The 11,954-nt window shown below is 48.7% G+C and overlaps 1 protein-coding gene across 1 annotated transcript in view; it reads left to right on the top strand.

Annotated features, from left to right (window-relative positions):
- Positions 1 to 242: 242 nt before the first annotated feature.
- Positions 243 to 11,954, top strand: part of RANBP10 (RAN binding protein 10) — a 54,677-nt gene continuing 42,965 nt past the window's right edge. Inside the window, exons 1-2 of the mRNA XM_068992288.1 lie at positions 243 to 492; positions 1,261 to 1,372. Of these exons, the coding sequence (XP_068848389.1) occupies positions 258 to 492; positions 1,261 to 1,372 (347 nt within the window). The 5' untranslated portion in view covers positions 243 to 257. The remainder of the gene's footprint in view (positions 493 to 1,260; positions 1,373 to 11,954) is intronic.

Genomic DNA, 11,954 nt, shown 5'->3' with positions numbered 1-11,954 from the left:
AGGCTTATGGCTGAGCAGGTTTGTACTACATCTCCCAGAAATCGCCACCAGCCTGAGCTGGTCCGCCCCTGGAGAACTCTGCATTATGGGAAGTGGAGTCCAAAATGTTGCGAGGCGTGGCAGGGTCCAAAGCGAGTTGCAGGACTGGGACTCGGTTTCCCTGCGGCCCTGGTTGGCTCTCTGGTCATTGGCTGAGCGGGGCGGATCTGGTCCTGCTCTTCCCCGCCCCCAGTGACACAATAGCAGCTCCCTCCAAGATGGCGGCGGCGACGGCGGACCCGGGAGCTGGGAGCCCTCAGGTTGGAGACACCTCCGGCGGGGCCACTGGGTGCGGGCTGCCATCCCCAGGAGAGCAGGAACTGAGCCGGCGCTTGCAGCGCCTGTATCCCGCTGTCAACCAGCACGAGACGCCGCTGCCGCGCTCCTGGAGCCCCAAGGACAAGTACAACTACATCGGCCTCTCCCAGGGCAACCTCCGCGTCCACTATAAAGGTATCGGCCTTCTGGCCGAGGGGAGGAAAAGACCAGAGTGTCTGCGGGGTGGCTGTGCTGCCCTGCCGGTGCTCCATCATGTCCCTTCCCCAGCTCGGGTGCTCCGGGTTGGGCCTTAGCTCCTGTAGGGTGTCTAGGGTGGTGGAGCTGACCAGGCCAGTGATTGACTGCCTTGTCTGCTCTGCCCTGAGACACCCGGTGTCAGGAGAACCGCAACAGGTGTCCGAATCGGTTCTGGGCTGGACCTCCTTCCCAGGGTCTTCCTGCTTGTCCTGAGGTAGCTCTAGGGACTCTAGCCGAGCCCTTTACCACTGCTGAGTTTCAAAAGTGTCTGAAGAAAAGGGTGGTCACATCCCCTCCATCAACCAGAGGTCCATGAGCTTCCTCACCTGCCAGACATCCCAGACAGGGCCTGAGGTTCTGCCCCAAATCGTAGGGGCATCTTCCAGGGCTGCCTCTCCCTCGCCTATTCTTCGGAGTGGGCTGCCTGTATCCTGAGGAAGTCTCTCATGTAGGCACCCACATTGCATGTACCCTCCTGTGGTTTCTGTGGTGGACAGAGTCCCAGGCCGGGCTGCTGTGCTTAGGAGGAGGTGAACCAAAGGTGGGAGGTTTATGTATTTGCTTAGTTGTTGTCTAATTATTTCTTGGACTGTGCAAGGGCTTCCTCTGGCCATGAAGGGGTAAAGTTGCCATGGAGCAGAGAGGAATGAGGCTTCCATTTGTATGTCCCTCTGCTGAAATTTCTTCCTTGTCCTCTTCTATTAGGTCATGGCAAAAATCACAAAGATGCGGCGTCAGTGCGTGCCACCCACCCCATACCTGCTGCCTGTGGCATTTATTACTTTGAGGTGAAGATTGTCAGCAAAGGAAGAGATGGGTAAGCCCCTCCTGACCATCTTGCCCCCAACACTGAGCTGTTCCCTGTGGTCAGAGTTTGAGGTCTCCTGGTTGACACTTGTGCCTGTATGAGCTGCTGAGCTGCAAAGGGTTGAGTAGTGGGTGCCTGTTACCCGGCTGTGGTCATGACCTGGTCTAAGCAGTAGCTTTTGATGGCAAGTAGGTACATTTTCTCGGAGAAGGCAATGGCAACCCACTCCAGTGTTCTTGCCTGGAGAATCCCAGGGACGGGGTAGCCTGGTGGGCTGCCGTCTCTGGGGTCGTACAGAGTCGGACACGACTGAAGTGGCTTAGCAGCAGCAGCAGCAGCAGGTACATTTTGTAGAAGAGGGGCTTCTCTTTGGTGATGATATAATGACTGTTTCCCTCACAAGTCAGGGAAACAAGTAACAAGTTTACATTAACAGTTCAGCGTCCGGAATGAAGTTCCTCCACTGTTATGTGGTGTTTGTTACTTCCCTCCTTTCACACTGTTGCTGTATTCAAGGTTCCTTTTTATGGCATTTAGTCATGTAGAGGCCCCTGGGGACTTCAAAGAGATAGTAGAGTCTTTGCAGCATTCATCAAAGCTGTGGCAACCACTGGCCTGTCATCTTAGGGTAAACAGCATGGACATGGTCAGAATCAGGTGACCTTGCTACTCATAAACTTGTTTTTCAGTCCAGTGACTTGAACACCAGTTGGACCAGCTTTAGGAAGGTCCTCATTAAAGTCAGCATAGGGGAGGCTCCCTAGTTTAGGGTGATCTAAGCAGATATAGGAAATCAGAGGGGAAATTTTTCATTTCTCTTCCTTTTCTTCTCCTAGTTTGCCTCTTTTTTTCTGGTGATTATCACAGAGCAGGTGTTTAAGTTATAAAATACAATGATTTTAGCTGCCTTGGAAAGATTTTCCTCATCAAACCTTAGGTCTGGTTTGGGTGGTTTGCCAACCCCACCAGTGACCTTTGTTCCTACCCTGAATGTGTGTTCTTGAGCATTCAGAGTACTTCCTTTCTGAAGGGACAGTCCCCCTTGTGGTACTTGTAAAATGCATGGCCGGGGGCTTTGCTAGGGGCAGGACTGCCGGAATTGGAGCTGTGTCTGCTTCCTTGGTGAAGTTGTCCCTGCCTGGGACGGCTCTGTGGTTGTGGGTAGTAATGGGGCTTCCATCTGCTTGTCTGTCCTCTGGGGAGCTAGGCCAGCATCTGAGCTACCTTTAATCCCAGAGTTCTGTGATTCTGAAATTCTGACCATGGCGAGCTATTACATCTTTTACTTTTATCCCCATGTAGTGAATTTACAGATAGGAAGTTTATATTATCAGAGCTCTTTATTTATTTATTTTAAAATATATTTGTTTATTTGGCTGTGCCAGGTCTTGCTTGTGGCATGTGGGACCTTAGCCCCCCAACCTGGGATCGAACGCAGGTCCACCTGCATTGGAGTGTGGAATCTTCATCACTGGACCACCAGGGAAGTCCCTGTTGGTTCCCTTTAGAGACCCCGGTTCGATTCCTGGGTCGGGAAGGTCCACTGCAGAAAGGATAGGCTCCCCACTGCAGTATTCTTGGGCTCCCCTTGTGGCTCAGCTGGTAGAGAATCTGCCTGCGATGCAGAAGACCTGGGTTCAATCCCTGGGTTGGGAAGATCCCCTGGAGAAGGGAAAGGCTACCCACTCCAGTATTCTGGCCTGGAGAATTCAGGGCAGTCCATGGGGTTGCAAAGAGTCAGACATGACTGAGCGATTTTCACTTTGAACCTTCTATTTTCCCTTTCCACTGTCTGATAAAAGCACATACATTTAATGTACTTGAACTGAATAAGAATGGCCTCTTAAGATGAAACAAACACGGCAAAAATAGCTGCAGTGTAGACTGAAACATGGGTGCTTCAGTCTCATGTTGCCAAGGAAGTGGACTGGCACGTTCTAACCTTGTAGGTAGGAAGGTGGATCATTTTGGAAAACAGCTGAGCTAGTAAAAGGAGGGAATAGTTTTTCAGAAGGAGAGTGTTTAAATGCAGAGACCCGGTTTCCTTCACCTGGCTTTTAACCTTTCAGTTATAAGTGGATCTTGCTGTAAAAGACCCCGTGTCTTGTCAGATTGTCATACTGTCGGTGTTGCCTGCAAATCCACAGAACGTTGAACATCTTCTCCTAGCTTTCCCAGCAGTTTTACATGTGGTAAATATAGCTGTGAGGTTGACCTGGAAACCTCAGTCTTAGAAAGGTCGCGAGTCACTTATGCTTGTGGTGGCCTGCTTTAGTTGACCGCTTTCAGAGGAAAGGTGTACGAATGTCCCCTATGGCCTCTTTGTGGAATTACTGAAAGCCTTCTCATGGCTAGGATAGCCAGATGGGCCAGGTGTGGTTTTGAAGAGGCCAGGGGCTGTTCCAGGGCAGACAATGATCAGCTTGTTTCCTGTTTGCTGTCAGTGTTGAAGGTGTGTTTCTGACCTGGGTTTGGTCCACAACCCGGGTGTTAACCTGTTGTGTAGCTTTCCTGTATTATCTAGTTCCATCTTCACGCATCTCTGGAAAGTGGCTGGAGTGGATGATGATGTACCTGTTTCATGGGTGAGCCCTGAGCCCCAGGGATGTTGGTGACCTACCCTGGCCACAGGGCTTAGGGCGTGCAGTGGAGCAGCCTAACTTGTCAGGTGCCTTTACCTGACCCCAGACACGTGCATCCACGCCGCTGCCGCCTTTCCCTGTTGCATTCTTCCCCTGGGTGGAGAGAATGTCCAGTTGGAGTCTTAGGAGGTCCTAGTGTTCTTAGAGAGCTGAAAGGTGCCTAGTGCTGAGTGGGACCAGAGAGGTGTGGCACGCGGTGGAGTGGGCTTGGGTGCCTTACCATCTGCTGGATCTGTAGACCTGTTTTTCTGTAGATTTGGGGACAGGCCTCCTTTTTAAAAGGTGTTGATGAACCCAGTCATCGGTGTCCCTGTTTTCCAGAAAGGCCTTTGCTCTGAAGATGTCTTTTGTAGAAGAATACACTAAGCGTGTCTGATTCCCTTATGGCTCAGACAGTAAAGAATCTGCCGGCAATGCGGGAGACCCAGGTTTGATCCCTGGGTCGGCATTCCAGGGGTTGGGAAGATCCCCTGGAGAAGGAAATGACAATCCACTCCAGTATTCTTGCCTAGAGAGTTCCATGGACAGAGGAACCTGGCGGGCTACAGTCCACAGGGTCACAAAGAGTCAGAGGTGACTTTCACTTTCAAGTGTGTCTAGTTAGAAAGATTTCATTTCAAGGGTTATATTGATTCGTACCTGCTGTGTGCCAAGTGCATGCTTGGTACAGGGAGAACAACAGGAAAGCCTGCACAGGCCAGCCTTGTCCTCAGAGAGCCTTTGGCCTACCTATGAAAGAATGGACTGAAGGGCTGTCTGTGAGGAGGCAGAGCCTGGGCATGGTTTTGAGGGATGAGTAGGAGTTTCTCAGCAGGTGAGACCTTTTGGACTTAAAATGAGCCTGGTTGGTAACTGGCTTGACATCTGGGCACTCTTCACATTATAGGGGAGGGCTGGAGAAGGAAGCGGTTATGTTTGAGCCAGGAGCTAGGCTCACACTGACAGGTTTCAGCTGCATTTTGCCGAGTCACCAGAGCTGGGAACCCCATGAAGAGACATCAGAGCCCTGCCCCTGGTGCCAGGAGATAAGGGCATCTCAGTTGATTTTGTTAGGAAGCCAAGGAGGCCCTGAAACCGAGGGTCCCTGGGGAGTGACGTGCTCAGGCAGAGTTGGTGGACCTTTGGGTGTCTCCGGCTCTTAGTGATGACACATAGAGGGTGTGGCTGGCCAGGCTGACAGATGCTCCAGTGTGACCCTCAAAATAGACTGTAACATCATCCCAGCAGCAGTGGCGGTGGCCTCCTGACATGTGATGAGTGGCTCTGCCCAAGAACAGCAAGCCTGGGCTAGAGCACTGGATGGAATGGTGGGGGTGGGGGCTCTCCTCTCCTCTGCAGCTGGTGCTCAGGCCCTGTGGTCCTCTGGCCACAGCCAGCCTGCCTTTCCTTGCACTTGTAGCTGACTTTCTTTGGCCAGTCAGCCGTGTGGTCATCCATTAATTCTCCACATCACAGCGAAGCATGCATCGTTTTGTCCCAGTCCCAGGCCTGGCCCCCAGGAACACAGGCCTGAGGCCTATCTGGAGAGGAGGCAGATATGCCTGTGTACATGACCTCACAGCGTGGTGTAACAAAAGCCCATCCACGATGTGTGCCATCCCCAGGAGTGGCCCAGAGGTTGGACTTTCTCCTGTACCTGAGAGTTTGGGAAAACTTGATAGAAGAGGTGATGATGCTGAATCTGGAAGGGCAGGTTGGAGTGTTCCAGGTGAACAAAGCGAGAAGCGAGGCCCTAGACAGAGGGAGCAGTGCATCAAAAGATGTGGAACACAGCGTGAGAGAGGCAGGGGCCAGGTCAGAAATACCTGGCCAGTGTGCTTTGGCTAAGGAGCTTGGGCTTATCCTGAGGACAGCAATGTATGAGGACTTTGGATCTGCCTGCACTTTTGAGCGTGGATAGGGGAGAAGAGACTCCACTGGTCTGGTTCCACCAGGCCCTGCTGGCTGAGATCCCAGCCTGGTGCTAGTGATTTTAGGTCCTTGATTCCAGCCATGGCTTCCCTATAGCAGTTCTGTTTTCTCTCTCTTGGCTTGCCTCTCTCCTATTTGGTGGGATGCAGGGGTAGGAGGTTGAAGACTGGTAGCCAGAGGGACTTCTCAGAGGCGAAAGGCCTCTGTGTGTGCTGGTATTCTCTGGTACTCTGATTTGTTCAGTCCCATCTGAAAGGCAACACTGTCCATAATTTTCCGTGGAGACTCAGAGTTCCACTCACCCAATTAAGACCTCACCTGCCATGTTTCTGGTTTGGTGAGCCACTTGCACACAGGCCTTCCAGTGAGAGGCAGCCTGTGGCTGGCCCCTCAGCCTGGGGTTCCCCACTTCAGTCTCTGCTGTGTGCAGCGCAGTTGAGAAACTTGGTGCCCATCTGTGGACCTGGGGACCCTGAGAAGTTGGTGCTGTCTTTGCCCAAGGCGGCTGCTGATGGTGGTTGTTCTTGTTTGTGCTGACTGCCCCCCAGTGCTGATGGCCTCCTGGGCAGACACTGACTGCATCTCTCTCTAGTAACGTGTGGCACTGTTTCTGGAGACCCAGCATATTGAGGCTCTGGAGCAGCTTGGAGCCTTGTATCACTGACCTGTGTTGGGTGTTAAAGCCCAGGTCTAGTTGGGTGGGTGTACTCAGGTGTGATCTGGCCTAGAGCAAGAAGACTGGAGTCTACGTGGTGTCCACTTTTCTGGTAAGACCCACTCCTGCCCTGAGCACATCTGGGCTTCCCTGAGACCTCCCTGCCCATTGTATGTCACCACCCAGGCTCCACCGGTAAGCTGAGAGTGGGGAGTGTGGCTTCTTTCTTCAGAACTGGGGACTTCCTTGTCAAGGATCAGCCTGTAGAGAAATTTCTAAAATTCACTTCATGCCTTCCCCCACCCCCTGCACCACACCCCCATTATTTTTTGTTCTCAGGCATGTTTGGTCTGTTCCCTGGATGGGTCACCACGCAAGGGGGATTTCCCATTAGAAGGGCAGCAGGAGCTCCTTGGAGTGGAGCAAATAGGAGGATGGGCTCAGCAGCTCTGCATTTCAGGCACCATGTGCTATCCTATTCTGGGACCAGTGAGATGGAATCGGGCCCCAGAGTGGGTCTCTATAGTCAGAGGTCAGTTAGAAAGAAGGTACTAACCACTAGGAGAGGGGTGGATAACACCCCATCTAAATGCAAGGATGTTCTTCTGCCTCCCTAGAAATTTTGTATCCATCTAGCTCCAAGATCCTTGGTGTTTTGTTATAATTGAAATGTGAGGTTGTGACTCTATTGCTAGAAAAGAGGCAGTGGGGTGGGGGCTTGCTGCTGGAACAGGGCCCAGCCCCCTGTCAGGAAAGGGCTGGTTAAAATACGCTCTGGACTGTTTAGGGAAGCAGGGGAGGGGTAAGTCTTTGTGTTCTTCACGTGCTCTCTGCTGCTCCTACCTCTTGGACCTTAGAGATGGCTTGGGATTGAGAGAAGTTTACTTTAGGTTATGGACCCCAAGTGTCAAGGCTCAAATACCTGCACTATCTGCTCAGCTTCCGTGGAAAACATTGTGGACCAGTAACAGCACTCATTCTTCTCCAGACAGAGCCCCAGAAGTTTTCTTACTGCCCAGCGCACCAGGCAGCTACTGTCTTTTCATCAGAATTTCACATGGTACAGAAACCTACTGGTCCTTGGGGCAGAGACAATTTCAGATGAGAAGAGATGGAGAGAGGAGAAAGGCAGTATGCCTCGATGGTCCAAGGGCTCAGCTCTTGTCTTCTGGAGGACATTGCTGAGGCCAAGCTGAACCAAGAGGAAAGAAGTAGAGGTGACAGTCTGCTGAGTAGAATTGGTTATAACCCAGTTTACAAAGCCATGTGTCTGAAATTGGCATGGGCTATTGTATACAGGGTTCTCTTTTAATATATACTGTTGTGCCAGGAGTTTATTGGTAGTTATATATGCCTTGCCTTTTTTCTTTTTTTAACCAAAATGTATTTTTATTTTACCTATAATTTGTTTAACTATAAAAGAATACTCTTGCAACACCTAACACAGTGTACATTTTAAAAACAGCAGAGGGGACAGAGAGATGCAGGTTTAAACAAATGCAGGTTATTGCCGTTATGTATGTTGTATCATTTGGGAACAGGAAATGATTTCAGCTACTGTAAGCAGGTAGGGACTTTATTACGTGAAATTCAATGCTTTCAAAATCGTTAGGACTTAGTTTCCAGGTAATGGCAGGCTACTTGAATAAAACCCCGTGCTGAGAATGATGAAAAGATGCTGACTTACAAACAAGCAAACTCAAGGCCAGTTTTTGGATGAACACCTCTAACTAGGGAGCTAAGGGTACTGTCTGAGTACCTAAGAGCATTTGCTGTGTCGACATTCAGCTCTGCTCCAGGTTTGACACACAGTGCCAGAGAGGTTAGCATCTGGAGCTTATGGGTTGTGGGGGTCTGGGAAGACCCTGCTAACATTAAGGTGGGGTGCCAGTGGGCTATTATAGTTAAGGGCAGCATATTTGGTTCTGGAATATGAAAAGCTCTGTAAATTCAAGGCTTGGTCCTTGAGTCTCCCAAGAGATTCTTTAAGGAAGGAGGCAGAGTCCAGGGTTATGAATAACCTGCCTAGAGCCACCCATGGGGGCTGTTCTGCCTGTTCCTGTCTCATGGGCTCTCTGGGTGCTTTGATGGTGCTGGTGGCGGTGGATGCATGAGGGTCTCTGGATGCACTTTCAAAACCGCCTTCCTCCCTGCAAGCACGTCCTGTCTCATGACTCCTTTGCCTTCAGATGCGGTCTTCCTTATGTTGCTGGGTCGGGTCCATTCATCTCTGTAATACTGCTGCTCTTGGGGGAGTCAGTGGGCTGCACTGACCCACTGAGTTCGGCTTAGTGGGTCACTGGGTGGCTTCCTGGCAGAGGGGCAGGGTAGAGGGATGACTGCTGGAGAAGCAGCTTGTACCTGAGGTACAAGTGTCCTTATGGCTTTAAGCAGGCCCATCAGACCACAAACTAAAATCCCCAGCATCAAATATTAGCCCTCATTTCAGAACTAAGTGTCAGTTGAGGTTTTTCCTGAAGTGTCTCCCATGGACCATTTTGTAACCAGGACCCCAGTTGTTGTTCAGTCACTAAGTTGTGTCTGACCCTTTGCGACTCCATGGACTGCAGCACGCCAGGCTTCACTGTCCTTCACCATCTCCTGGAGTTTGCTCAGACTCATGTCCATTGAGTCAGTGATGACCCCAGAGGTCCCCTCTGATGTGGAGGCGTTGATTTCTTACCTGGGGCAGATTCTGATATGAACAAGATTGCCAGCCTTCCGATCTGTGGCTGAGGTGTTAGATATCAGGATGAAACTGTCTGGTGAGATTCCAGCAGCACCTTGCGGGGCTGAGGCAGGGGACGGGGCAGTGGTGACAGACCCTTTAACTTGAGAGGCTTGGCGGCCAAACTACCTTCCTGCAGCCCGCAAGAGCCATCTCAGCCCTGAGGCTGAGGAGCTTGTCCCTTCTCTCCTCCTTGTCACATCCTACCAGAGCTCTGTGGGCCTGGAGACAGTTAGTTGATGGAGCTTAAATTAAAAATGTTCAGGGAATTCCCTGGTGGTCCAGGGGTTAGGACTGAGCATTTTCACTGCCAGGCCAGGTTGGATCCCTGATTGGGGAACTAAGATCCCTCAAGCTGTGCAGTGTGGCTGAAAAAAAAAAAAAAGTTCAGGTCCCATAGTCATTGGTTCGTATATCTAATGTAACATTTGTTAAAAGTGTCTCTGGGCTTGCCAGCCCATAAAATCCACCTTCCCTCAAAGGGGAAGTTGATAAAAGTAAAAAAAGCTAGGTCCGTATTCTTCACTCTTGTTATCTGCTGTGTGCTTATGGTGAGGGACTTCTTTCTTCTGGCGCCAACACGAGGCCTGGATACTCTGATGCTTTCCACTGAGCTCTGTGCCAAGCCCTCCTTGTCTCATCCGGAAAAGCCAGATGAGGCTAATGCTGGCCTGAAGGACCATATGGGTGTTTTTGGTGACTCCCATGTGTGTGCTAAAATAAATACAACATTAAACATGCCATTTTAACCATTTTTAAGTGTAAACTTCAGTGGTATTAATTGTGTTCAACTTGTGCAACTATCACTACTGTTTTTCAGAACTTTTTCACCACTCCAGACAGAAACTCTGTACCCATTAAGCAATAACTCCCCATCCACCCGCCCTGCCCCCCGCTCCTCCCAGCCCCTGGTAACCTCTAATCTCCTTTCTGTCTCTATGAATTTGCCTATTGTAGGTATTTCATATAAGTAGAATCACACGGCATTGTCCTTTTATGTCTGGTTTGTTTCATTTAACATAATGTTTGCAAGGTTCATCTTACGTTGTGACCTGTGTCGGAATCTTACTCTTTTTTATGGCTGTTTGTCTTCACCACATTTTATTTATCCATTCATCTGTTGATGGACACTCGAGGTTTTTACACCTCTGACTATTGTGAATAATGGTATAATGAACATTGGCATACAAGTATCTGTTTGAGTTTGTCTTTTCACTTCTTTTGAGTGTATACTTAAGAATTGCTTGATTGAGTGTATACCTGAGAATTCCCTGGTGGCTGAGCAGTTGGGGCTTTGCACTTTGTGCAGCCAGGGGTGGAAAAAAATTTGCTTGAATGTTCTGTTTAACTTTTTGAGGAATCACCAAATTGTTTTCCACAGTAGCTATACAGTTTTATATCTCTACCAGCAATGTGTGAAGTTTTTAATTTGTCTACTTTTTCACCAATAACTTACTTCCTTTTTCCTTTCTCCCTTCCTCTTATCCTTCTTTATTTCCTTCCCCATCCTATGTGTGAATTAGTATTTATTCTATGTGTGAATTAGTATCTCATTTTGGTTTGCAGTTCTAATGGATTAGTAATGTTGAGCATCTTTTCATGTATTTATTGGCCGCTTGTATATCTTCTTGGAAGAAATGTCTACTCAAGTCCTTTGGCTAGTTTATAATTGAGTTGTTTGTCTTTTTGTTATTGAGTTGTAGGAATTCTGTATATTTTTGAATATTAGATCCTCATAAGGCTATGATTTAGAAATATTTCTCCCATTTTCCAAGTTGTCTTATCACTTTTTGTTTTTTAACCTTCCTGCACAGCTTGTGAGATCTTAGTCCCCCAACCAGGGATCAAACCCGTGCTCCCTGCATTGGAAGTGTGAAGTCCTAAGCACTGGACCGCCAGGGAATTCTCTCTTCACTTTTTTGATAATGATCTTTGATGCATAAAAGTTTTAATTTTGATGAAGTCCAATTCATCTGTTTTTTTCTTTTGGTCCTCATACTTTTGGTGTCATATCTAAATCCATTGCCTGAACCACGGTCATGAATCTTTTCTTTTAAGTGTTTTATTGTTTTAGCTCTTATATTAAGATCATTGATCTGTTTTGAGTTAATTTTCATACAAGATATAAAGTAGAGATCCAGTTGTCTCAGCACCAATTTCTGAGGAGTCTATTCTTTCCCCATTGAATGGACTTGGTGCCCTTGTTGGAAGTGATCTGGCTGTGTAAGTTTGCTTACGGACTTTGGGTTCTCTTCTACTAGTCTATATGTCTGCCTATGCCAGCGCCACACTGTTTTGATCACTCTAGTTCTGCAGTGAATTTTAAAATCAGGAGACAAATCTTTTAAGCTTGTTCTTTCTCTAAGATTTGTTTTAGCTACTTGGGGTCCCTAGCAAGTCTGTATGGATTTTGAGGGTTCTCTTTTCCACTCTACAAAAAAGACTGTTGGAATTGTGGCAGGGATTGTGCTGAATCTGTAGACCAACTTAGAACGTATTAACAACACTTTCCATCTACAATATGAAGCCTTCCAGTCCATGAACACAGGATGTTTTTCCATTTATTTTTGTCTTCTTTAATTTCTTTCAGCAATGTTCTATAATTTTTCGTGTACAAGTGTTTTCACCTCCTTGGTTAAATTTATTCCTGAGGGT

The sequence above is a fragment of the Capricornis sumatraensis genome, chromosome 20 (genome assembly GCF_032405125.1).
Source record: "Capricornis sumatraensis isolate serow.1 chromosome 20, serow.2, whole genome shotgun sequence".
Classification (NCBI taxonomy): domain Eukaryota; kingdom Metazoa; phylum Chordata; class Mammalia; order Artiodactyla; family Bovidae; genus Capricornis; species Capricornis sumatraensis.
The sequence above is the reverse complement of the archived record's forward strand: the minus strand, read 5'-3'. Positions and strand labels throughout refer to the sequence as shown.